The following is a 23191-nucleotide window of genomic DNA, read 5'->3' as shown; positions in this document are numbered from 1 at the left end:
ACTGCCAGGTGTGAGGTTCCTGTCATTGCCTGTACATATACTGTGATCTGCACTGAAAGCCTCTAGAATTCTTTTCTGGGAAGAAGGCTGCTTTTTCCTCTGTGAACCCACTGGTTAAGTTCAGCAGCAGTTTATTCCTTTGCTTCGTTACCCTGCAAACACAGGACGAGTCTCAAATCACAGAGGGTTTGTACTGTCCCAGCCAAAGCCATCCTCCCAACTCTGTGATGCGTTCTAGCCCCTGCTGGAACTAGGTCCAGTGCACCTTGTTGTATGGAGAAGCCTGAATGTATTTGGGTGAATATCAGAGAGGGAATATTCTAAATGATAGGACTTAGTTGTGGTTATAGTAAACTTCCCAGCTATATCGTTTGCAGTGATAGTGCTAAAACAAATACTGTGTGAAGCCTCACTGTGCAGTTGAAGTCCAGCAGTCAGGCTACAATGCAGAGCATTGAATCTACTTGCAGTGAACCAACTCCCTTGACACTTTTGCAGAAAGGAAGAGAGAAAGGAGACTCCAGAGTATTTTCAAGAGTCATATGGTATACTTTACAGAGGTACATACAACCAGAGCAGACTGTTCTCTATTTTTTTTTCCACAAGATATTCTGTGACAATACAGTCCTTAAGTACCTGATCAGCTACTCGGGACCTAAGCTTGAAGAAAAGAGATCTTTGCCCTTAGCAGTGCTGTCTGGCCGATATGCTGTTTTTTGGAGGTTTGCAAATAGGTTGCCCCAGATGAAAATAGTTGGCCAACCCAGGCTAGTTGGGGAGGGAAAAGAAATAAAAATTAATTAAAAAAAAAAAAAGGGGGGGGGGGGAAGACGAAAAGCTCCCCTGCTGTTCACTGATCAGCAGTGATCAGCACTTCATTGTTGTTCATTTTGAGCTATTGAATTATTTTAAAGAATTCTCCTGGTGGGGAAAAATATAATTTCTTAAAGGATGCTGGGGATACTGACATTGCTACAGAAGAGCAGAAGACAGAAAAGTAGGCAGTAAGGAAAAAATTTTGTTGCATAGATGCAAAAGAGAAGTGTTGAACATGAGGAATGAGGGCAGGCAAGGGCAGAACAGCAATAGATAGGCGCAAGAAATATGAGCAAGATGACAGGATTTAGGGGTTTAAGACCCAGAATGTGGGGAGCATCCTTTCCAGAGGGAAATGCACGAGTCTTAGTGCCTGCAATGTGTCTGTGCAGGCTTGTGAGCAGGTGGTAGTTTCTGGTCACCACTTGTGACCAAGCACTCCTCAGGGCCCTCAAAGGAAATGCCTGCCCCAGCACTGCAAACTGCAGACTCATAGGTTCTGGAGATGTGCTCAGTTCTTGGGATGTGGAGAGCTCAAGCAATAGCAAGTAGTAGGCAACGCTGACATTAGCTGGTTGTAGAAAGGGGTTAAGCAAACAGGATGCTGCCAGTAGTTGATATCATTCCTGTTGGAGCTTTTCTGTTTGGTTTTTTTTTCTTTTGTTTGGGGGTTTTTTTTGTTTTTTTTTTTCACGCTTGATCTTACACTTTGGTTTTGAAGACCCTTGCTCTGGAGGATAAGAAAGTATTGCTATTTTGTATTAGTAGTAATCTGTTGTCTTGCAGGTTGAGGTTTTTAAAAATTCTTAACAGTATTTGTAATTTTTAAATTTACTGTTAAATTTGTTGTGATACCGATTGTCCACTAAATAGCAGTCAATGGGAACTTGCAGCAAGCGCAGATCTTGTTTTGGTTTTATTTTTGTATGCACCTCTTAGGAATGAAAAGCTGAACAAAAATAATCCACTGAAGTTTCAAAGAAACAAGCTTCTACCAGCCCAATCCATAAGTGAATCATATGTGGTTGACCTGTATTCAGAACAGAAGCCCCTTTGGTAGCAGGAACTTTAAAAAAAAAATTAAAAATCAAACAGGCACAGGTACAAGCTGCTAATACTCAGTTCAGCAAAGCACAAAGCAGCACTCGTTGCCAGTTAGTAGCTTATTCAAGTGACCATGTGTGTCTTAATACTGCTTACATTAATTTTTTTAATTTCATCATCCACTTGGGACCAAGACTATTAATGCTCACAGGATTGTTGTTTAGTTCTATAAGTCAACTCTGTCAGTGTCTATGCAAAGATACTCATCTCTTGCTTCACAGCTGTTGTACAAGACCCAGCAGTTCAGTCTCACCTGTGGCCTGCCAAGTCCTGCATGTTGCTTTAACAGGAGCACAAGATAGGGAATGGAGCACATAGACAGTCCAGAGCATTTGGGGAATTTTACTCTGTGAAAACTGATTGTTATTTTATGTACGATGCTTAAACTGAAAACCTAAGAGCAAACTACTTTCATCAAAACTTTGCAAGCCATCATTTGACTGACAGCCTTCTTGCCAGGGTGAACGTGCTTAGCTATGGACTAGCGAGGGTGATCTGACCTCCAGGTGGTGATGGCATTACCCTTTGTATACTTATGGCCTGCTTTTGCTTTCTTGTTCCTAGCTAAAGAGTTGAGATAAGCTCATTTCAAGAGTCCATTTAGGTCTATGTCTACATGTTGGTTGTGGTTTAACCCCAGTAGGCAGCTAAGCCCCACACAGCTGCTTGCTCACTCTTCCCCAGTGGGATGGGGGAGGGAATCAGAAGGTAGAAGTGCAGAAACTCGTGGGTTGAGATAAAGACAGTTTAAGAGGTAAAGCAAAAAACTGTGCACGCAAGCAAAGCAAAATAAGGAGTTCCGTCACTACTACCCATCGGCAGGCAGGCGTTCAGCCATCCCCAGGAAAGCAGGGCTGCATCATGCATAACAGTTACTTGACCAGACAAAGGCCACAACTCCAAACATCTCCCCCTTCTTCCTTTTTCCCTCAGTTTTTAGGGCTGAGCACGACGTCATATGGTCTGGAATATCCCTTTGGTCAGCTGGGGTCAGCTGTCCCGGCTGTGTCCCCTCCCAACTCCTTGTGCACCCCCAGCCTGCTCGCTGGTGGGGTGGGGTGAGAAGCAGAAAAGGCCTTGGCTCTGGGTAAACGCTGCTCAGCGGTAGCTAAAACATCCCTGAGTTATCAACACTGTTTTCAGCTTGAATCCAAAACATAGCCCTGTACAAGCTACTATGAAGAAATTTAACTCTAACCCAGCCAAAACCAGTACTATACTGAAGAAATAATTGTGTGTACATAGATGGTTCATGCTGACTTCTGTCACATACAGCATTTTGCACAGTGATGTACATTTTAATACATAATATTTCAGCACTGCTGACTTTCATGTATGCTCTGCAAAAATTCAATATTTCCGTTATTGAAGTAGCCTCAGAATTTTGTATTGATATGAATGCTCTTATACAGTTTTACATTATTTTAAATGTCTAATTTTTTTTTTACTGTTTTTTTTTCTCAAGCATTTGAAAATAAATTAGCGTTTGAGAAATATTTTGAATGTCTGATGTGTAACTACCACTGAACTGTGACAGTACTTCTGGTGAAACAGACAGACATCTTGCATGAAAAAGATGAATGCAGTTGATTATTATTTTTTTTGAGCTTGTAAGACACTAGGCATATTGTGTGCATCTTGACTAACATAAAATTGATAGTGGACTTTGAGAGGAAATTGTAGATGAGTAGAAAACTATAGTCACAAAAGGAAATTGCAGATGGCAACAAAAGGCAATTTAATTGTATGCATGTAAGTCCTTATCCAGCAAGGTACTTATGCATGTGACTAGCCTGTACTTTGCTCCCAGTCTCACTAAAATCAGTCTAGCTACTTATATGTGACACTGAATTACAGGCTTGGGGTTTCTAAAATCATTTAAGAATAAATAGGGTATATTCATCTTAGATAACTCTTGATGGAACCAAATCATATCCTTACTTAGCTCAGAAGGATTCCAGAGTAACTCACTGGAAATCAGTGGCATTTTCCCTAGCCTGATTGTAAGTATAATTGAGCAAAATTTAGATAATATAGTTGTTTTGTATTAATTGTCCAGAGCAGTTGTATTTGTTTATAGAACTTTTGTGAGAAACTCCTGGGTTAAATTTAGAACATCTAGATTTTTAAAACATTGCTCCACATGTACCATGTTTCTGTCAGGGTTCATCAGTTCTCTGTACTGTATTGTGTCATTAATGTGTCTGTAAGGATGATGTAAAGGCTTAAGATTTCTTTGCTTTCTGGACAGATGCAGCTAGCTGACTAGGTGGCTGGATATGCAAGCTGTTATATTTGGATTGAAATTTACTGACCTTCATATATCTGCTTTTTTCCACGCTGCAGGTGCGCACTGTGGTGGAGGCTCTTGACAGGTTGTCACCTGCTGGACCAGTGAAAAGCACTTACCCGTTAACCTTTGTTCAGCTAAAGCAGGTGAGACTTCCTTCAGTAGGCATTTAGCAGTAACTTTGTACAGTTTATTTGAACAACCCTCTGTGGTATTATTCTTCCTATGTCCAGTGTCTGGCATCTTATCTCAGCACAGAAGTAATAGTATTATAAAGGTGTCTAGGATTTTTGCATTGGAAACCTTTCCATATTCTACAATGCTCCTGTTTTGCACCTGAGGTTTTCCTCTTTCCATGAATGTAGGTATGTATGCTCTCCAGGCTTTCACCTTTATCTTTCTCCTCTCTGAAGTATTGATTTTCAGGTTCTTAAGAGCCCTTTTTAATCTATCTTTTTCTTCACTATTAATTTTCCTTATTCTGTTTTTACTTTGCCTCTCCCCACTTGCTATCAGAGTGAGCACAGTGGCTGAGACGCTGCTTTCTCATACAAGTCAGGGGGCCTGGAGATTGGGGAATGCAATCTGTTTGACACTTTTATGGGCCTCCTACTTATTTGTAGTCCTTTTACTATATGTATGGTGAGGCAAGAGAATGCAGTGAGAGAAACCTTTGGGAGCAACCTCTTGGAGTTGTTGCAACCCACTGTCGAGGTCATTCACCCCACTGGTTGAGATAGGAAAAACAGATTTTTCTGCATTTTCCTGTGGCTTTTGCTAACTCCCACTCTCTCCTATGTTCCCTGTCTGTCAGTCTCTGCATCAGCTTCCCTGTCAATTCTGGTGACTTCCTATATCTTCCCTCACAGTCAATCTTTTCCTCACTGCTGAGGGACTCTGTCTTTCCATTAAGGTTACATGACTCTTTGATTGCTTCTGTGCTGCATTTAGCAGAGACTGGAGCATTGGTGCTAATTGCCTGCAGCTAAAATAAACTACTCGGAGAGAATGGGATGCTGGTAGTAGCTGGGAGAGGAAAAAGAGGGGGAAGCAGTTCAGCAGATGCCTGGGATATGGCATTAGTCAAGTAGGGGTTCAAAGCTCAGATTTTTCTTTTCCAAGCCACTAGTACAGAGGTGTGAAAGAAGCTTCAAGTAGTATGTTGTGGCTGGTTGTAATTTCTAGTGGGCTTTTCTCTCTCATCCTCTGGCCTTCCCACCCTTAGCACTCTGCTTAGGAAGACTCCTGAGAAGAGGGCAGCCAGCTGAGCTTCTTAGCACATTTTTAATTTTTTTTTTTTTCTTCCCTGCTCCCCCTCCCCCCCACCTCCCCCCTCCTGTTTCTGGGCACATGGTTGCAAATGTATTGCAAATATAATAATTATAGCAGAATGGAAATTGTTTACTCTCACTTATTCCTGCCAGGTTTATGTTCTAATCCAAGTCTAGAAAGTAAATGGGTTTGTGGCTACTGAGTAGAAAGGGTGATGCATTTTCTGCCTTGTTTTAAATTTGTGTTTCAATTTGTGATTAGAAGAAATCTAATGTCTGACTTTTTTTTTTTTTTTTTTAATTTCCTGATGGGTAACTTAGTGAAAAATATTCCAGATGTTCCTGATGATGTCTAGTTTGATAGATAATATAGACTTAATGAATATGTCAACTTATGGGCACTGGGCAACAAATGTGCACTTTCAAGTTTGTTATATAAACTCAGTTAGGAGGGGATTTTCCAGCTATTGTCTCACTGGTTTTAATGAAGAAATAACACTGTCAGTCATTAACTGCTGTGTTTTTATTGAAGAAATACCTTCATAGCCAAGACCTTTATCTTTTAAAGTTACTTAAATGTTCTGATGAAACATTTAAAAATGGAAACTCTGTGGAATTTACACCTATTACTTAAAGGTCAAAGTGAACTTGAACCTGAAGCTGGTGTCTGTGATAGCATCTATCTGAAGTGAATGAAAGTTAATGTTTCAGTCTGAGCATGTAGGCAGGAATGTGGGATATTTCTAACCCATGACCTGAATTGAGCTATGGAATGACCTGGTTCATTAATCTGTTTGGGTTTTCTCCCTTCTTTTCTTTTCTTAGTATTTTGGGTTTGTACTGTACAGAACTACGCTTCCAAAAAACTGTACGGAGCCAACACAACTGACTTCACCTTTAAATGGAGTCCATGATCGTGCCTATGTCTCTGTTGATGGGGTAAACATTGTTTGCTGGTATTTGTTTCTGCCATGAGTGGCCTTCACGAAAGTCATGGATGCAGTCTGCCTTTTTTTTTTTTTTCCTTCTCCTTTCTCCAGCTTACCAAAACAACTTTATTAGATAAGATTGTTTAATCAGATGAAGGAAGTAAGGAAGTATACAGTTGATTCGTACTTGGTGTTCATATTTGTATTTCAGAAAATATGACTATCTGTTATTTCTAAGGAAAACTTAATTGTTTCCATTTTTGAGATATTTGTATGTTTATACAGATTCATGACTTAAGTGAAAAAAACCCCAAACCCTAGAAGGGTTCTCTTGTGCGGTTTCATGAAATACATTAATGATATATATGCCTGGTGGCTTTCTACAGTGTTTCCATAGTTTGTCTGTTGTTTTTTTTAATCTTATCTCCTCCCCCCCCCCCCCCCCCCCCCCGCCCCAGCCCTTTGAGGGTGAGGAAGCCTGAGCCTATGTCTTAGCTTATGAAACTGGCTTCTGACTGCAAGTTAAAAAAAAAGTTTATCGTACAGGATGTGAACTTTACCTTTTTTCCCTTAAGCAGGGTTTTGTTCCTACTTAATGAGAATTAATATCAACTCACAGACTTTGATAAGCTATTTTTTTGATTAATCTTTGACCTGTGCTGACTCTTATCACCTTTGTGTTCAGGTCAAGCTCTTCTTTCCTTATGTTATGGGAATAGGAATAAATAAAACTTAATATTGATGCAATCTTAATTGGAAGATGAAGCTCCTTTTACTCATGGATATCACCAGAATCTTTTCAGTCACTAGACTAAATTTGAGAACTTGCTTTTTGTGAATCAGGTGGATCAAAAACCACTAGGATTCTGACAGTTGATTGAGTTAGTTGAAATCAGCTAAGGAAAGAAATGGTGTCAGACAAATGCTACCTAATAGCACATCCAGTTGGTGTACTGAAATGTGAATATTGACTTAGCTTTTTGTGTGTGTGTGTTCTCATGCAAGAGGAGGAAAGGAATTATTTTTTTACTTTGTTTGTTTCCTTTGTCCTCTTTCTTTTCTTCAAGCAAGTTGAAGAGCCAAGTAACAGGGTTTTGTTGGTTTTCAGTGATTATTGTTTTCTTCCTCTTGACATAATTCATATAGGTTCCTCAAGGTGTCCTTGAAAGGGACAAATCGCTTATGATAAATATAACTGGGAAGGCTGGAACAAATCTGGACATCTTGGTAGAGAATATGGGCCGAGTCAACTTTGGTAGATACAATAATGACTTTAAGGTAAGTAAAATCAATTGAGTTACTGGATTGCGGTGGCTTTTCTTCTTTTCCGCAGGTTAAAAAGAAAGTAGTGAATTAGAGCAAAAAAAATCAGGATTACACAGCTTTAACTTTACCTCAAAATATAACTACTTACTAGTTTTCATTTGAATTTTCCAGTCACCAAAATCAATGTGGAGTTAAAAACTGACAGACATATTTTAATTTTTTTTGTTGATTCACTTATGTTGTCAGCCAAAGTGTCACCAACAAGACTTTCAGGTTGAGTTGAGTCTGTAGCTAACATTTTAAAATGTGCAAAGCTGTTTGGATTAACTCAAAAAATAGGTTGGAAATTAGTCTAGATCTTCGCTGTACTTCGAGGCTTGTGAATCCTGGGATTGTATTTGTGTATATCTGTATATCTATATATATATCTATATATATATATACACACTTTTGTATCTCTCTCCATGTCCCATTTCATTTGTCAGCAGGGTACCCTTGCAGTATTTTCAGCGTGGCTAGGAAAAGCTGTATCACAAGCACTTTACCATGAAAAATTGCCAGTTTAGATTTGGACTGATCAGGTCTTAGAGATAATTATCAGAAAGCTTCTGAATGCTTCTGGGTCCTTGCTGTACTGTGGGACTGTCACATCCCCACATGAGTGGCTGTGGTGGGTTGACCTTGACTGGCCACCAGGTGCCCACCAAGCCACTCTATCACTCCTCCATCAACAGGGTGGGGAGAAAATACAATGAAGGGTTTGTGGGTCAAGATAAGGACAGGGAGATCACTCAGTGATTACCGTCACAGGCAAAACAGACTCAATTTGGGGAGATTAATTTATTACGAATTAAACAAGAGTAGGATAATGAGAAATAAGAACAAATCTTAAAAACACCTCCCCTCCACGCTCCCTTCTTCTCAGGCTCAACCTTACTCTTGATTCTTCTACCTCCTCCCCACAAGCAGCACAGGAGGATGGGGAATAGGGGATGTGGTCAGTTGATAACACTTCATCTCAGCCACTCCTTCGTCCTCACACTCTTCCCCTGTTCCAGCATGGGATCCCTCCCACAGGAGACAGTCCTCCATGAACTTCTCCAATGTGGGTCCTTCCCACAGGCTACAGTTCTTCACGAGCTGCTCCAGCATGGGTCCTTTCCACAGGGTGCAGTCCTTCAAGAGCACACTGCTCTAGCGTGGATCCCTTCCATGGGCTGCAGACTTTCAGGCACAGACTGTTCCAGCGTGGGTCCCTGTGGGGTCACAAGTCCTGCCAGAAAACCTGCTCCAGCGTGGGCTCCTCTATCCACAGCTCCTGCCAGGAATCTGCTCCAGGGTGGGCTCTCCATGGGCTCCAGCTTTGTGCTGGGCACATCCACGTGCTCTGGTGTGGGGTCCTCCACAAACTGCAGGGTGGATATCTGCTCCACTGTGGACCTCCATGCGTTGCAGGGGGACAACCTGTGTCACCACGGGCTGCAGGGGAATCTCTGCTCTGATGCCTGGAGACCTCCTCCTCCTTCTTCACTGACCTGGGTGTCTGCAGGGCTATTGCTCTCCCATTTTTCTCACTCCTGTCTCACAGCTGCTACACAGTTAGGTCATTTTGTTTTGTTTTGTTTTACCCTTTCTTAAATATGTTATCATAGAGGCAGTACCAGTGTCACAGATGGGTTCAGCTTTGGCCAGCAGTGGGTCCATTCTGGAGCTGGCTGGAACTGGCTTTGTCCAACATGGAGGCAGCTTCTTACATCTTCTCACAGAAGCCACCCCTGCAACCCCACTGCTACCAAACCTTGCCATGTAAACCCAATGCAGTAGAGGTGCCACTAATGTAACACTAGGAAGGGCAGGGGCAAAAAGGAAACTTTTCTGGTTTTAGACTTAATGGGATCCCCAGTGCTGTGTGATATTTGCTAAAGAGAGGAGTGTTGTAGAGGCCAGTCTTGTGTTGTGTTTGTGCTGTGTTAGTGCCACAGCACACTATTTTTTCTTAGGTTTTGATATTACTAGGCCACAAGTAATAATGAAGTAATTACAAAGCTTTACAATTAAGAAGAGATTTGCAGCCCCCTAACTGCTAGATTCGACTTGGCCTAAATTGATTTGGTGGTGTTCTTTCAGAAAGCTTGTCAAATGTTTAATGACTGTCCAGATTAATAGCTGTCTGGTGATTGTGATGCCTTTTGATGTGAGGGTGATGCCAGGTAAATTAGAAGCTCCTATTACCTCTCAGTCTAGTGATAGGTGTCTCAGAGCAGTATTAAGACTTGTCCAAAGTGTTTCTTGGTTAGTTTGGATGCAAAAGCAGGAGAAAGATAAACACCACAGGACAAGATATATGCCTCAACAGTACCATTTAGTTAGCAGAGGGCACATATGCTGTGAGGAAGTAGTGTTTTTAAGGTTGTAAGTAGAGGGAAAAAGTAAACCCAAGTGTGGATGCATCTTGACTAGCCTAGTTGATGAGACCACAAACTCTGGTCAAGTTTCCCCTGCCATACATTTTGGAAAGCATGCAGTTCTTTAAATCCTGATCAGAACAAGCTAAATATGTGTGGGAAGTTTTAGGATGTATGAAAGCCTCTGAATTAAAAGCATCAGCAACTGAGGCTTTTCTTTGCTTGTGGCATAGAAATTCAGCAGGTAGCAGTAGTGCCAACTCTGTTCATACTGTCTTTCCAAAGTACCTTGCCTTTATCTGAGTGGCAGGAGAGGGCAGCTAGTTCCCCAGTATTTTGCCTTTATGTTAATGCAGCAGAAATGTTGCCTTTATTTAATAACAGGTCAGGTGATAAAGAAACCCGTGTGCTTGGTGCTAAATTAAAGTAACAGAATAGAGGGTTAGAGGTTGGATTAGGGAGGTGCTCAGTGTTGCTGTGGTTGGGCTGAAATTCACACTTATACCAGGGTTTCAATCTTTTAAAGATTAAAGAGTGAAAGCAAGTTTAGTAGACATGTGCATTGTGAGAATAATCTCTAAAAGCAGGATCCTTCTGTGTAGAAGAGGCAGCCTTTCTTGGGTAGCTTTGAAATATGTGTGTTGCTTCTTCACATAGAATCCCTCCCTCATGCTGTTCTTTGTGTTGATTTTGAAAACTGGGAATAATTATACCTTGGGTTTTAGATATTTTGTACTTTCAAAAATAACTTTAGGGCAAGAGGTTCCTACCTTGTGAAGCCTTGCATTTTTAAGCAAATAGTGTAGATTTTCTGGGTTTTGTTTGGCTGGTTTTTTATCACTTTTTTAGGCTTGAAATGGAACTAGGCATCCAGCTTTCGGGAGGGAATCTTAAAAGGATTTTGGTTTTAAAACATCCTGCTGATCTAAGCCTTGTTGTTGAAGGACACAAAGGAAGAGTGTGGCTTCTGTTTTTTATGGTTTTTTTCACATGTCAACTGCCACCTATATCTTTGTTTTACTTAGAAAATTTTTATCCATATCTGGACTATTAAATATGCATTCTTATGCAGACAAAAGTAAGAATGCTTAGTAGGCACTTAATCTCATTTGAAAAAATCACACCGTTCATAGTGCCTAAAGATGGGCTTAGGGAGACAGGTTAGAAGGTTTGGGCTAAAGTTATGTTGCATTACTTCAGTTGATTGCTAGACAGAGTAAAGTCTAGGTTGTATAGAAAAGTTTTGCCACTTAACTCTGTGCAGATATTTTATTTTGAGATAAGAAAAATAAGTTCATGTTCTGTAAAGTGGGCATCTAGGTAAAGGAAGAGAAAACCAATTAGTGCTTGTACTGATGATGAGGCTTGTGAAGTCTGTGCAATGTTTATTAGACATCAGAACAGACACACAACGTGGTATCAGCCCTCCAAGGCCATAGAAAATGCGGTTTTGCTTGTTCCTGTTTGACATGTGGTGTTTGCAACAGAACTTAAGTTGCACTGAAAACCAGCTTTTGTGCAGGGTCTATTCAAGCAATTATATGGATGTAGCAACATTGGCTTAAAATCAACCCCTTACATTGCACTGGAACACCACTTTAGAAACTATTATTATAACAATTAGGATGTGTGCAGGGGTAACTTAATGTTCCTTTCACTCTTCTTAAATCACGACCTTCCCTTGCTTTTGCATTCATTGTGTGAGTACCCTGGTGTGCTGCACACATGGTTCCATAAAAATGAAACAGAACTCTGGGGGCTTGAAGCTGACTGTAAGCTTAAAGTATTTCACTGAATCAGGGCCACAAAGCATGTGCCTTGATTTTGTGATACTGTATGTTAGCTGTAGAAGACTTGGAGGAAGTAAATACTGCTTTCTCTGCTATTGTGCAGGTTAATGTCTTGGGTTAGTGACTCAGTGTTACCAAATCTGTTGATGGTATCTCAGACTTACAGTGTTTCCTGCTTTTTCTGCTTTTTATTAAGCCCCAGGTTTTGGAATCGTGTTCATGTTAAAGCAAAACAGAAATTTTCACAGTTATGGGGAAAAAAGTTTGAAAAAAACCTTGGACATCAGTGAAAGCTCAAAACTTTGAAGAGTTTTGAAGAGTTGAAACAGGTCCTTCACAGACAATAAATGAAACCCTTTATTCTTAAGCAAAGCTTATAACTTGAAGACCAGATGCTTGTTTTTTTCATACACCGATTGACAGCTGTTGCAAGTACTTGGATTCAGTTTTTATTCCTGACTGATTTATAGTTGCAGCCAAATAACTTAAATAACATTATATTTTGGGTTTGGTTTTTTTTCTTCCTCCTAGGGTCTGGTTTCAAATTTAACTCTTGATCAAGATATACTTGTTGAATGGGAAATCTATCCTCTAGACATAGATGGAGCAGTGAACCATGACATTAACAGCCACCTTTATCGACCAAAGAGGTCTGTTGGCAATCCACTGAGTTATGAAGCACCTACTTTTTATACTGGTAGACTTTCAATTCCTGGAGGGATTCCAGACTTGCCTCAAGACACCTATGTCAAGTTTCCTGGCTGGACAAAGGTACAACTTTTTGCTCTAAAAACTTGAAGTCCACTCAAAGCTACTGAAACTTCTATGGACAACCAACGTCCACCTCTCTTGCATGGGTAGAAGTTGGTTGTAGTGGTGGGGTGTCTCAAATACATTTAAACGATGAGGAAATGGATTCCGTCCTTTAAGTAAACCTGGAGATAAACCATTAAGAGAAGGGAAACATACATTCAAAAGATATATGGTATTGGTCTAGACAGTGGAGCGTCACAAAAAAACCCAAACCTTAGTTTTTCAACAGTGAGAAAGATGAAATTTCAGGCTATTTAGAAATGCTGTGTTTAGTTGTAGGAGTTTTTTGTTTTGAGATGTGGAGCAGAAGCGGCTTTTTGGAGGGAGGGAGTGACTACATGCCCCAAGATGATAAAATAATTTTTTTATTCTGGAGAAAGTGAGATGCTACAGGACGCTTTCCTGGCTATATTAATTGATTAAAAGTAACTAAGAACTTATTGTCAGTGCTGTGTGAGGAACTACAGATCCTGTAACAAAGCACAGAGAGTGCTGGACACAACTGCTGGTGTTGTGCCCATAGATACAGATCCAGTGCGTGGAAGATGTTACTGCTTGTCTTCTGGAAGATACCTGTAACTGGACTGAATGGATCAGAGAGCACTGTTGTGAGAAGCTTGTGGGCAGATCTCTGTTAGTGGGAACTTCTCATAGGGCTGGAGGGTAGCTAGAGCAGCAAAGAGTGTGTTTTCACAGCACTGTGTCTGAAACAGCCAGCATGCAGGATGGGTAAGGACCAGCTCAACTAGCTGGTGGGAGGCACAGAGAGCAGAATGTGTGCACTGAAGTACCACTCCTCTTGGAGGCCAAAGTATTTAAGTTCAGGCTTCAGGGAAGTGCCTGTGATGGTGTTAGGTAGCAAAACTATGCCTTTCTGAAACAATTAATTTACTGATATTAAAACGGAATAGGAGAAGGTGTTGCTGGTGATCTACCTATAGCATTGTAGTGGCTAAAGCACTTCCCAATATGCAGAAGACTGATTCATTGCAAGCCCTTTTAGTGTTGCTGGCACTGAGCTTGGATGAGGAAGTCTTGACTTAGTCCCTGTTCCTATATATGTGCACATCTTACACAATCACTGAATAAAATTCAAAAATAGCTCTTTGCACAGGAACTGGAATCTGAGACTTTTGCAGTAAATTCTGTGACCCCAAGAATCATAAATCTTCTTAAGGAAGCGAGATGACCATACCTGCCTGTTGGCAAACCAGTCCAAGAATTCTTATGTAGTGGTGGAAGTCTTTTCCTCTGATCTGTAGAAACCTCTGATTTACATAGTTTGTATACCGTCTAAAGAAGTGAAGGTGAAGAGATCCCAGGTGAACTGTAAGTAGGGCTATTGAATTGATCCTTCAAGCTTTATATGGATTGGACCAAAGTTTTAAATAAGACACCCGGGAGTAGTAAGATTGAGGTGATACTCGGTGTGGAAACCGACACTTCCCAATAACTTTACCAATAAGCAAATGCCTTTAAGGCAGAGGGCCTTAAGGGTGTAAATTCCACTTAGGTCCTGCTGTATCTAGGCCTTAATTCCTTGAGTGGCACAGTATAAATTGCTGATGCCAGGGTGTGGAGAGGGACTCTTAATAGGGGTCAAACCTCACCTACTTGAGTAGTTGGAAAACCACGGAAACAACACTTACTGAGAAAACATACAGTTCTAATGATGGTCCTGCCTTTGCATATTAAGACAAGGAATGTGGCATGCTGGATAGTCTGAAAGGAAGGGTGCAGCATTAGCAGTCATGACCTGTGTTGTAGCTTGCTTGCCCTCAGTGGTTTTTAAACCCTTCACTATTAACAAAACTTTCTCTACACTCCCTTGAGAAAGCACAATGTCCTTAAGCATACGTGCCTCTAAATATATGGTTAAATTTATTGGACTTTTTTTTCTTTGACAGAAAAGAGGATTTCGAGTCAGGACTGTTCTTGTTTTCTGTGGAATCATTGGTTGTATTTTCTGACCCTGCTGAAGGAATCCTGTTACTGAAGATAGAGATCTCCCTCCTTTATTTTGTCTAGGGCATGTTTATTGGTAGTGTATATAGTGTAATGATTTGCTGGTTTAGGGCATGCAAATTCCTGAGTGTGCAGTCTTTAGAAACTGCAGTGTTAATAAACACAGTTTGGTAGTGAGAAATTAAGTTCATAGCTTTACTGGAAAAATGAGTTACAACCAGTAACTGATTAAGATCGGGAACAGAGACCTGTTTATACCTCCTGCATTAGAACTCTAATGCAGTTCATTCCTACAGTAAACTCCTACTTGTCACAGGGTTACAGTCACTCTCTGTAGTAGGTAGGCTACTGTCTAGTGGTGTACTCGCTAATTTATCTTGTGTGTGTGGAGGTTGCATTAATGCCATGTTTTCTTCTAAAACTACTACAGAAGTAAAGTAGTGAGCTTGAATAAATAGCTCTTCCCTTGCCTTTTAATACAGCAGAAACAAGCCACAAAGCAAGATAAACCTGATTTAAAAAAAAAAAAAAAGTTTGAGGGCAAAGTTTATTAACACCTTGGCAGACTGTGCAAGATAGGATCTTACACCACGGAAGTGGATACAGAGATGAAATAACTCACCTGCATTTGCAAATGTACCAACTCCTCATAAAATTTCCCATGTAAGTTTCATAAAACTTGTTCTCATAAATACTTGAGAAAGAAAATACAAGAAAAATACCTCTAAAACAGCTTGAACAGCAATACTCACTATATTACAATTGAGCTTCTGTAAATCCTTTAAAAGTATTATTCTGATTTCAGCTGTCCCAGACAATTTTATAAATCAGAGTGCAGTAAAAGTCCTTACTTTCCACTGATTCAGACTATTTTATTATTTTTATCATTGTACATCAATGCCATGAGTTAGTTTGGTTTTCCCTCTATATTCTAATTACCAAAGGCCAAAGCAAGAGGGAAAACACAGATCAAATTATCTGTTCCTATCCCTTTTTTTGTCCACTGAACTCTTGTCTGACTTATGGTGAAAGGACACTTAGGAGGAGTAAAAGCAAATTATTTGTCCAAATCAGCTGTGTATCCTCCCTTCTGTCTTGCTTAATGAACCAAGATTCAGCTAACTAGAAGTCTGTTTACAGTTTTACTAAACGTTCTGCAACTCACCAATTTATAGACTTTTGGAAAAATCTGCATTTTTGTCACTTCAATGTGTCTATTTTGTGGTGTATAAATGACTGTTTTGAGTTTTTTCTTTTTCCCCTTGCCCAATTTCATTTTATCTTCTAAACTTAAGGTATTTATAATGTTAGAACAGTATTTTGAACTGGGGTTTTTGGCCACTTCCACTGTGAAAAGTAAATTAAAGAGTTTGTATGCCAAGTTAACCACAATTTCATTGAACTTAAATTAATGCTAGCAGACATCCAAAGATTTTGTAGGTAACTACAACAAAATACAGTACTCTCTTGCAGTGTGGTTTCACAAGCTCTTTTGTTGACTAAGCTGTTACAATATAATAGACATCTGAATTTCAGGTGTCCAGACAAGCTGTATCTTTTTCATGAAATCATGAACAGGAAGAGACTACCAAGGTGCTGTAGTCCTACACTTGTACAGAGAGCCGCAGTAGAAATAGGATCTGCTTTTTTCTTCCGTGAGTTCTTTGTCCTTTTAACAATCAGCTTCAAGCAAATACAGTTTTCAGGTTTGCTTTGCTCTTAAACTTGGTGCAAAATTCGGTGCCAGGAACCTGAAATTCTGTTTTCCTAAGTATTGTCATATTTGGAATTACTGCAGTATTTGACTGCTTTCTTTTCAAATATTAATGACGGCTTTAACTCATCAGGGAATTTAGATTCTTTTGACTGTCATTAGCATTTTCTTGAACAGATTTTCTATCCTTGTGTTCTATCAAACTGAAAGATGGAGGAAATTCAGTTATGTGAAGAGCATTATGCTTAAAGCTATTTTGTCATTTGATCTCTGTCAAATTATTAAAATGTCATTATTTTTTTCTTTCTCTCTTAACAGGGGCAAATTTGGATCAACGGCTTTAATCTTGGTCGCTACTGGCCAGCACGTGGTCCTCAGTTGACCCTTTATGTTCCAAGAAATATACTTGTTTCATCAGTGCCAAACAACATAACAGTGTTGGAGCTGGAGCGTTCTCCTTGCAGCACCCAGGCGTGTGAGATAGAATTTGTAGACAAACCTAACATCAATGCAACCACGCAGTATGAAAATTATGCCCCCCAGCTCTTTGTTAGAGACATATGGCTGAACCATCTATAATAATTTGAGTACTTCCCTATCTTCCCCCCATTTTGCTTCCCTTTCTCTCAAACCATACTTCCCTTTTTTAAAGACTCAGTGTTAATCAGTAAGTTGTTTAGCTGAGGCAACTTTGTAAAGACTTTCTGCCAGAGTTAAATACTGAAATTCTCTTAAAAAAATAAAAGCTGTAGCTTTAGAATCTGCCATGGACTGTGAAATTGAACTCAACTGGAAGATAACGTTCGCATCAGTCTGCTAAAAATGTAGTCCTTGTAGGCTGCTTACATTACAGGAACTCTCTTACACTTTTTTTTTTAACCATGTTTTGCAACTGGAGAGGAGCCTACAAAAGGGGTGCGGAGTCCCACTAGCTTGCTGGTTTTACTCATGTGGACTGGTAGGTCAAAGCTGCCAATAGACTAGACACTTTCAGCTGATTTTATCACCTGGTTAGTATCAATATCATTTTAGAATGAATGGGCTCGCTGCCAACATTGAGCAGACCTCATTTTTTTTCACCTCCATACAAGTGGCCTTGGAAGAATTTCCATTGGTTTCTTAGGGGAGCAGTTAGAAGAACTGTGGAAGAGAGCACTCAAATGCAAGCTGGTCCAAACAGCAGTAACATGGAGAGAGACGTTGTAGTCTGCATCTGTCCCTTTTTGGAAAGTCAATTTACTGCTTCCTTTCTGCTATCTCTGAAGATTTTAAGTAAATTGATAAGTACAAGGACATACGTAAAATTTAGGCTGTTTTGGTTGGACCATAGCCTCTGATAACCTGCCTGCAGAATGTAGTCTTAAAATAAGCCATTTTTCCTTTAATGGATCCTTCTCCCCCCCCCCCCCCCCCCCCCTTTCCTCTAATGGGCCTGGAGTACCTGTTTTCATGGGCCAGCACCTTGGAAGTGGAAGGCTTTAAGTTAAAGAATTTTAACTCTCTCTTAGTCATTAATTCACATCTTCTGTTTTGTTCCAGTAAACTGATGGTCTTTGTAAGTGCCTGGTATTTGCAAAGATGCACAAACTCTGTTTAGTAAAGCTGACTTTCTGCAGCAGACAGAATCTTTTTGATTCTTATGGTTTTGATGTCAATCATGTAAGCTCCTTGGTGAGATTTAAACAACAAAAGATGAAGATGATGGAATCAAGTGTTTTTATAGTATGTGGTTTCTTCCTTTGATTTTTGTCTGACATTATTAAAATGGTTCTTTAAAAATTAAATCCTTCCTGTGTGTGTTTGAGAAGGAAAAAGGGGAGGAGGAAGAGTTATGAGCAGTTACAGTATTAAGGGAGAAAGGAGGTTGTAATGTCTCTACAGACAAGGGGTTATTCTTGTTGATGTCTCATTTGTTTTCTGTGTTACGAAAGTGTGTGTAAAGTAAAGCAAAACAAAGTAGCTGTAATGGGCTGTGTGGATCCTGGAGGTGCCACCCTTTTCTGAGATGGTCATTGCAAAAACCTGACTATTTCTCAGCTGATCAGGACTGATACTGTCACCAGAGGAGACAGTAAGAAGGAGCACCACTTGCTTGAGTACCCACATCTCTGCTATGTGTTTGATGGGCTTTCAAACCAGACACATGTGGTTCACCTGAGCCAGAGAGCTTCTACTCTTAAATTCTCACCTCAAATGCAAAGTGTAATGGCTGAGGGCTGTGTGTTCAGTACCAGACACGCTTTGTTCTTGGAATAAAGTGGTCTTCTCTGACCCCAGGTTTTTTTGTTTTTTTCTTGGCACCAATGTTATGCAGACTCTGGAACATGCTCTGCAAACAGTTTCATATGAAGTATTAATTACTTCAGAGCCAGGCCTTGAAAGTAAGGAATGGAACAGAATTAGTTGCATACAGGTTGTGGGGTTTGTGGCTTGAAGTGTGCAGAATAACTTTAGTATTTAGGTATTATTCCTACAATAGTTCAGTGCTTTAAGAGCTGGGAGTATTTTTATTTTTCCAGCAGTTAGTGCTGTCAGGGGAGTGGAACTCCTGGCTCTCATTCTAACTTCCTTTTTTTTTTTTTTTTTTTGTACATTGTACTTGTGAAAACATAGTGTAATCCCTGAGACTTCACTTTTTGCTGTAACTGTGTAGTATTACAAGCAGAAAGGCTTTGCATCAAGGATTACAAACATGCATCTGGTTAGATATAAGAATAACAAGAACAACATGGAAAGAATAGGCTTAAAGTTTTTCAGGTAGGGCTCTGGATAGCTTCATTAATACACCTGCCTATTTACTGCTTACAGTGATGTCATCCCTTGTCTACAGAAAGGAACTGAAAGTTGGGGCCCTGATTCCTAATCCTGGTCAACCTACATGAAAACACTGCTAGAGGTTGCCAAGTGGTGTGGTGTGTATTTGGGTATGCAGAAGCAATGTCTCTGTAACAAGGGGCCTTCAGAGAACAGTACTACCAAGGTGAACCTGTTGCCTCTTGCTTTACCCAAGGATGTGTCTGTAGGTGCTGTAGCAGGGTGTTCTGCCCTGCCCATGCTGCATGCTGCGTTACTATGCCTGCACCACTGCTGCTACTACATGGCTGGGACTTATCCTGGGTTTCCTAGCCTTGGCATGCAGTCCTAGGACTATGTGATACAAAATGGGACAGCTTGGCATTTGCTCCTTTGCAGTCTTGAGCGGGTCAGTTATTTTAATCTAGCCTCAGGTGTAGTTCTGTCAGCTGTGTTGGGGGGTGGAAATGAAATCAGAATAAAACCTGACCAAGGGCAAATGCATAGGAGAAGAGGGACTGTGGGGAGTTAGCTGGCTCACCTTGACCCAGTGGTCAAGGCACTGGTGGGTCTAGTTTCAATTCGGTTTTGAAGGGCGTGGTGTGAAAACATTGTGAGACGCTGTCTAGTGTCTGCAGTGTAGCTCTGTGATTTGTTCCCGATGCTGAAGCTTGACAGGAAGGTCTGTCTGGTGGAGCCAGCTGCCTCCTGAAGGCATGGTGAGAAGCAATGTTCCTAATGCTAAAATTATGGCTCCTCAAATCCTCCTTGCTGCCTGTCCTTGGGAATTTGAAAGTGCTTTGCTGACACAGCAGCTGAGTAAGTGGCACAGTGTTCTCTGATTTTGGCAAACCAGTGCAAACCTGGTATTTAGTCACAGTCTGTAAGAAGTGGTGATTTTACACTGCTCCCATACAGAAGGTAGGTGTGACCTTTGCAATTCTGTAGGGCAGCGCCATTTGAAATCTGCCTGTGAAGTGTAGCTGTAGGGGCTCATCTTAACACAGATACTTTTTTTCCAGCCCTGGAGTGGGGCTTAAACTGTAATCCTGCCTAACCATGAATGAAGGCCTTTAAACGTGATTACTTGGGATGAATGAGCAAGTAGATGAACATGAACTGGTGAATAGTGTGCACTATGTAGTTGAATTCTGTTTCTTAATTTATGTACAAGACTACTTCTTCCCTTATATCTGTAATATAACTATCTTCCTAACTGTTGATCAAAATTTCATAGTCCCTGAATCACAGGGTTGAGACTTGACCTTGTCCATACACCTTTAGTCTCTCCATGCCCTTTGTAATTCTCCTGTGCAGGCATCTCTCCCTGTTTCCCTCCTCTCCTACCTCTTTGGGGCTCCACAGTGCCTTTGGTATTCTTTTGCAGTTTTTTAATGTAATACTCATTTGTTTGCACAGTTTGAATGTTTGCAGGAGTCTGAGTCTAGAAACAATCCTTCTGACTGGACAGCAAACACTATCCACCTGACAAATATGAGTCAGATGTTTAGAAATAGCAATTACAGAAGACGAATCCTGTGTTTAACTGTGCTCTGAAGGAGGTGATACTGTGCTGTCCAGGCTGAGAAGGTGACCTGTTAACAAAAGCTGGAGTTTGTATTGCAAGGGGAAGGAATCTACTCTCTTTGGATGGACTTGGTCACTTTGATATAATCAGATGGCTGACTGGACTATTGCAGTCTCTCATTTCGGATGTATTGAAATCACTGGGGACAACAGCGTCTCTCTATGTGTAAAATGGATATTCTGACACTTTTCCTAGGACAGTCTTCCTGGAAATCCATCTGTATTTGAGCAAATAGCTCGCAGTGTTGACAGATCCTAACCTGAGCCTTTGACAGCAGCTTGGTTATTTACTGGCCATCGTTGTCTCTGTACCAGCAGGAAACTACTTGAGAATGTTTTTCTGTTACATGGCTTTGCAATCACTAATCTTCTACTCATCTTTTTCCCTTTTTGCTTGTAAATGCTCTACCATAACTTCCCAAAGGAACTTCTGATTGATGTGCAGTCCCCACATTCTCTCTTTAATTTGTTCTTGTATGTATCTCTTCCAGATTGCAAACACCGTTTTAACAGATAATACAAGATGAACTGTTTGTGAGAGGTGATGTAGCCCTATGCCTCTTTACCCTAAGCCAATGTCATCTGAATCTAAAGTATTCCCAGTGTGTTTGTTTAACTTGTTCTTCAAAATTTCTTTTGATGGGGACTCTAGTCTTCCCTAGGCAGGCTATTGTTAGAAAAATTGTCAATAGCTAACTGAAGTCATCATTGCTATATGTAAGCCGGTTATCACTTTCACTGTCCACAGCCAACACTAAGTATGTCTTTGTGCCCTGAGACTGTTTTGTGCCGTCTCTGTTTTCTTACCTCCCTAACGGACTGCATTTACAGAAATTTTAAGAGGTGCAGAGCAACATAGAGAAGACTCGGCAAGGATGTGAAAGGGTGACCAGGTCCTGAATAACCTTGTCTGGGTGCTGCAGCAGCTTTTTTTGAAAGAAATGACTGAGTTGCAAGAAAACTGTCTTGCAGGCCGGGACTTAAAAGCATGGTAGCCAGCGTCGAGGTCCTGGCTGGAAGATCGTATGACAAAAGAAACTGGAAGGTACAGAATAATAGGGTCTGCTTTAATGGTTCTTCAATGAGAAGGCAAAACTGGTCAGGAAGAGATGATCTTGGGACTTGATACAAAGGGCTGAATAGAAAAATGGTTGGAAAAAGATGTCACGGGGATCTTTGTCATGCTTTTGCTGAATAAAGCGTGTATGTTTAAAAACCTCTTCTCAGAAGATGCTTTGTGTTGCTTGTTATGTTATCAAAGATGGGAGTAGTGAATGGGAGTCCCCAGCTTTGGGGGAAGTCTTGAAAGTGCGTATTACCTACAAGAGGTTTCACAGAACTAGTGCTTGTTTCAGGCCCTTGGTAATGCAATCCCCTTTCAGTAGGATATATGGTCTTTGTGGCCAAGGAATTGGGGATGTATTTAAGAATTCCTGTTTTGGGCTTTAGCACATACACCAGTCCCTCAGGAGCCAAGTATGTGTAGGACTCTAAAGTCAGGGTCTTAGGAAGGTCCCACTTACAACTCTGTAGTGTTGTAATGGGAAGCACGGTCTTGCTCATGAAACTCCCCAGCACATGTTCATAGCAGACTCTGTACAAGCATCACGATAAGATTGCTCTCTTGCACTTTGGTAATATTCTTACGGCTGCATGACTGTAATTTAGCCTTTTATAATTGGTAGACAAGCGTGGGAAAAAGGGTCCCTAATGGAACTGGGAATCAAGTTTGAAACTCCACAGTGGAAAAGGCCTTTCTTTAGTAGAGTGGATCTGTTGAACATCAGTGCAAATCCAGTAGGAAAATGCAGCCAGTATCTATGGTTTGAAAGGATTTTTTTCTTAAGTCTCCTTATTTGTTTTAAGTGTACGCACTAATTTTTTTAAAGTTGGTACTTCTGGAGGGCTCATGCTTTTATACTAATATTAACTGAGCATTTTCAGTGTTGTCTGTGATTGTGGGCCAGAGCACAAATCTGAGCACAGTGTAGGGAAATGCCTAGCAATTTGAGGGTCATCCCTCTAACGTTGTAGCTAAGAAATTATTCTCTGTTTCCTGTTTCATTCTTCCTTACATCTTGCTCATTCCTCTTCTCACACTAGGGAAGTCTTATGTGTAGAGAAACTAAAAAAAATTTCCTTCAGTATGTCTTTGGTTGTCTGAAGTGGAGTTGATCTCCACCCCTTCCACCTATCCATCGTTAGTTTGCAAGCTGGACGAAGATGCCTTTGCTTCCAGCTTGCTTATGCCTTTCTCCTTTCTTCCAAATCCCATTCAGAGGTTCCTTTTCACAAGTCCCACAGATCTGGGTCAGATGCACAGAGTGAACCCTCTTTATGGATATCTAATCTAAATTTAGCCAGAAATCTGCCCTGGTTGTGGACTCCTGCAATAGCACTCTCCAAAGCACTTGCCTTGGGAGGTGAGTGGCCGTGCATTGTGTGTGG

General features: G+C 40.7%; 1 protein-coding gene across 1 annotated transcript in view; it reads left to right on the top strand.

Moving 5' to 3' along the window:
• GLB1 (galactosidase beta 1) overlaps window positions 1-18147 on the top strand; it is a 48457-nt gene extending 30310 nt beyond the window's left edge. Inside the window, exons 12-16 of the mRNA XM_049817229.1 lie at window positions 4267-4356; window positions 6307-6420; window positions 7557-7688; window positions 12403-12642; window positions 16682-18147. Coding sequence (XP_049673186.1) covers window positions 4267-4356; window positions 6307-6420; window positions 7557-7688; window positions 12403-12642; window positions 16682-16942 — 837 coding nt within the window. The 3' untranslated portion in view covers window positions 16943-18147. The remainder of the gene's footprint in view (window positions 1-4266; window positions 4357-6306; window positions 6421-7556; window positions 7689-12402; window positions 12643-16681) is intronic.
• The last annotated feature ends 5044 nt before the right edge of the window (window positions 18148-23191 follow it).

This window comes from Accipiter gentilis, chromosome 14 (assembly GCF_929443795.1).
Source record: "Accipiter gentilis chromosome 14, bAccGen1.1, whole genome shotgun sequence".
Lineage (NCBI taxonomy): Eukaryota > Metazoa > Chordata > Aves > Accipitriformes > Accipitridae > Astur > Astur gentilis.
This window is presented reverse-complemented; position numbering and strand designations above follow the sequence as displayed.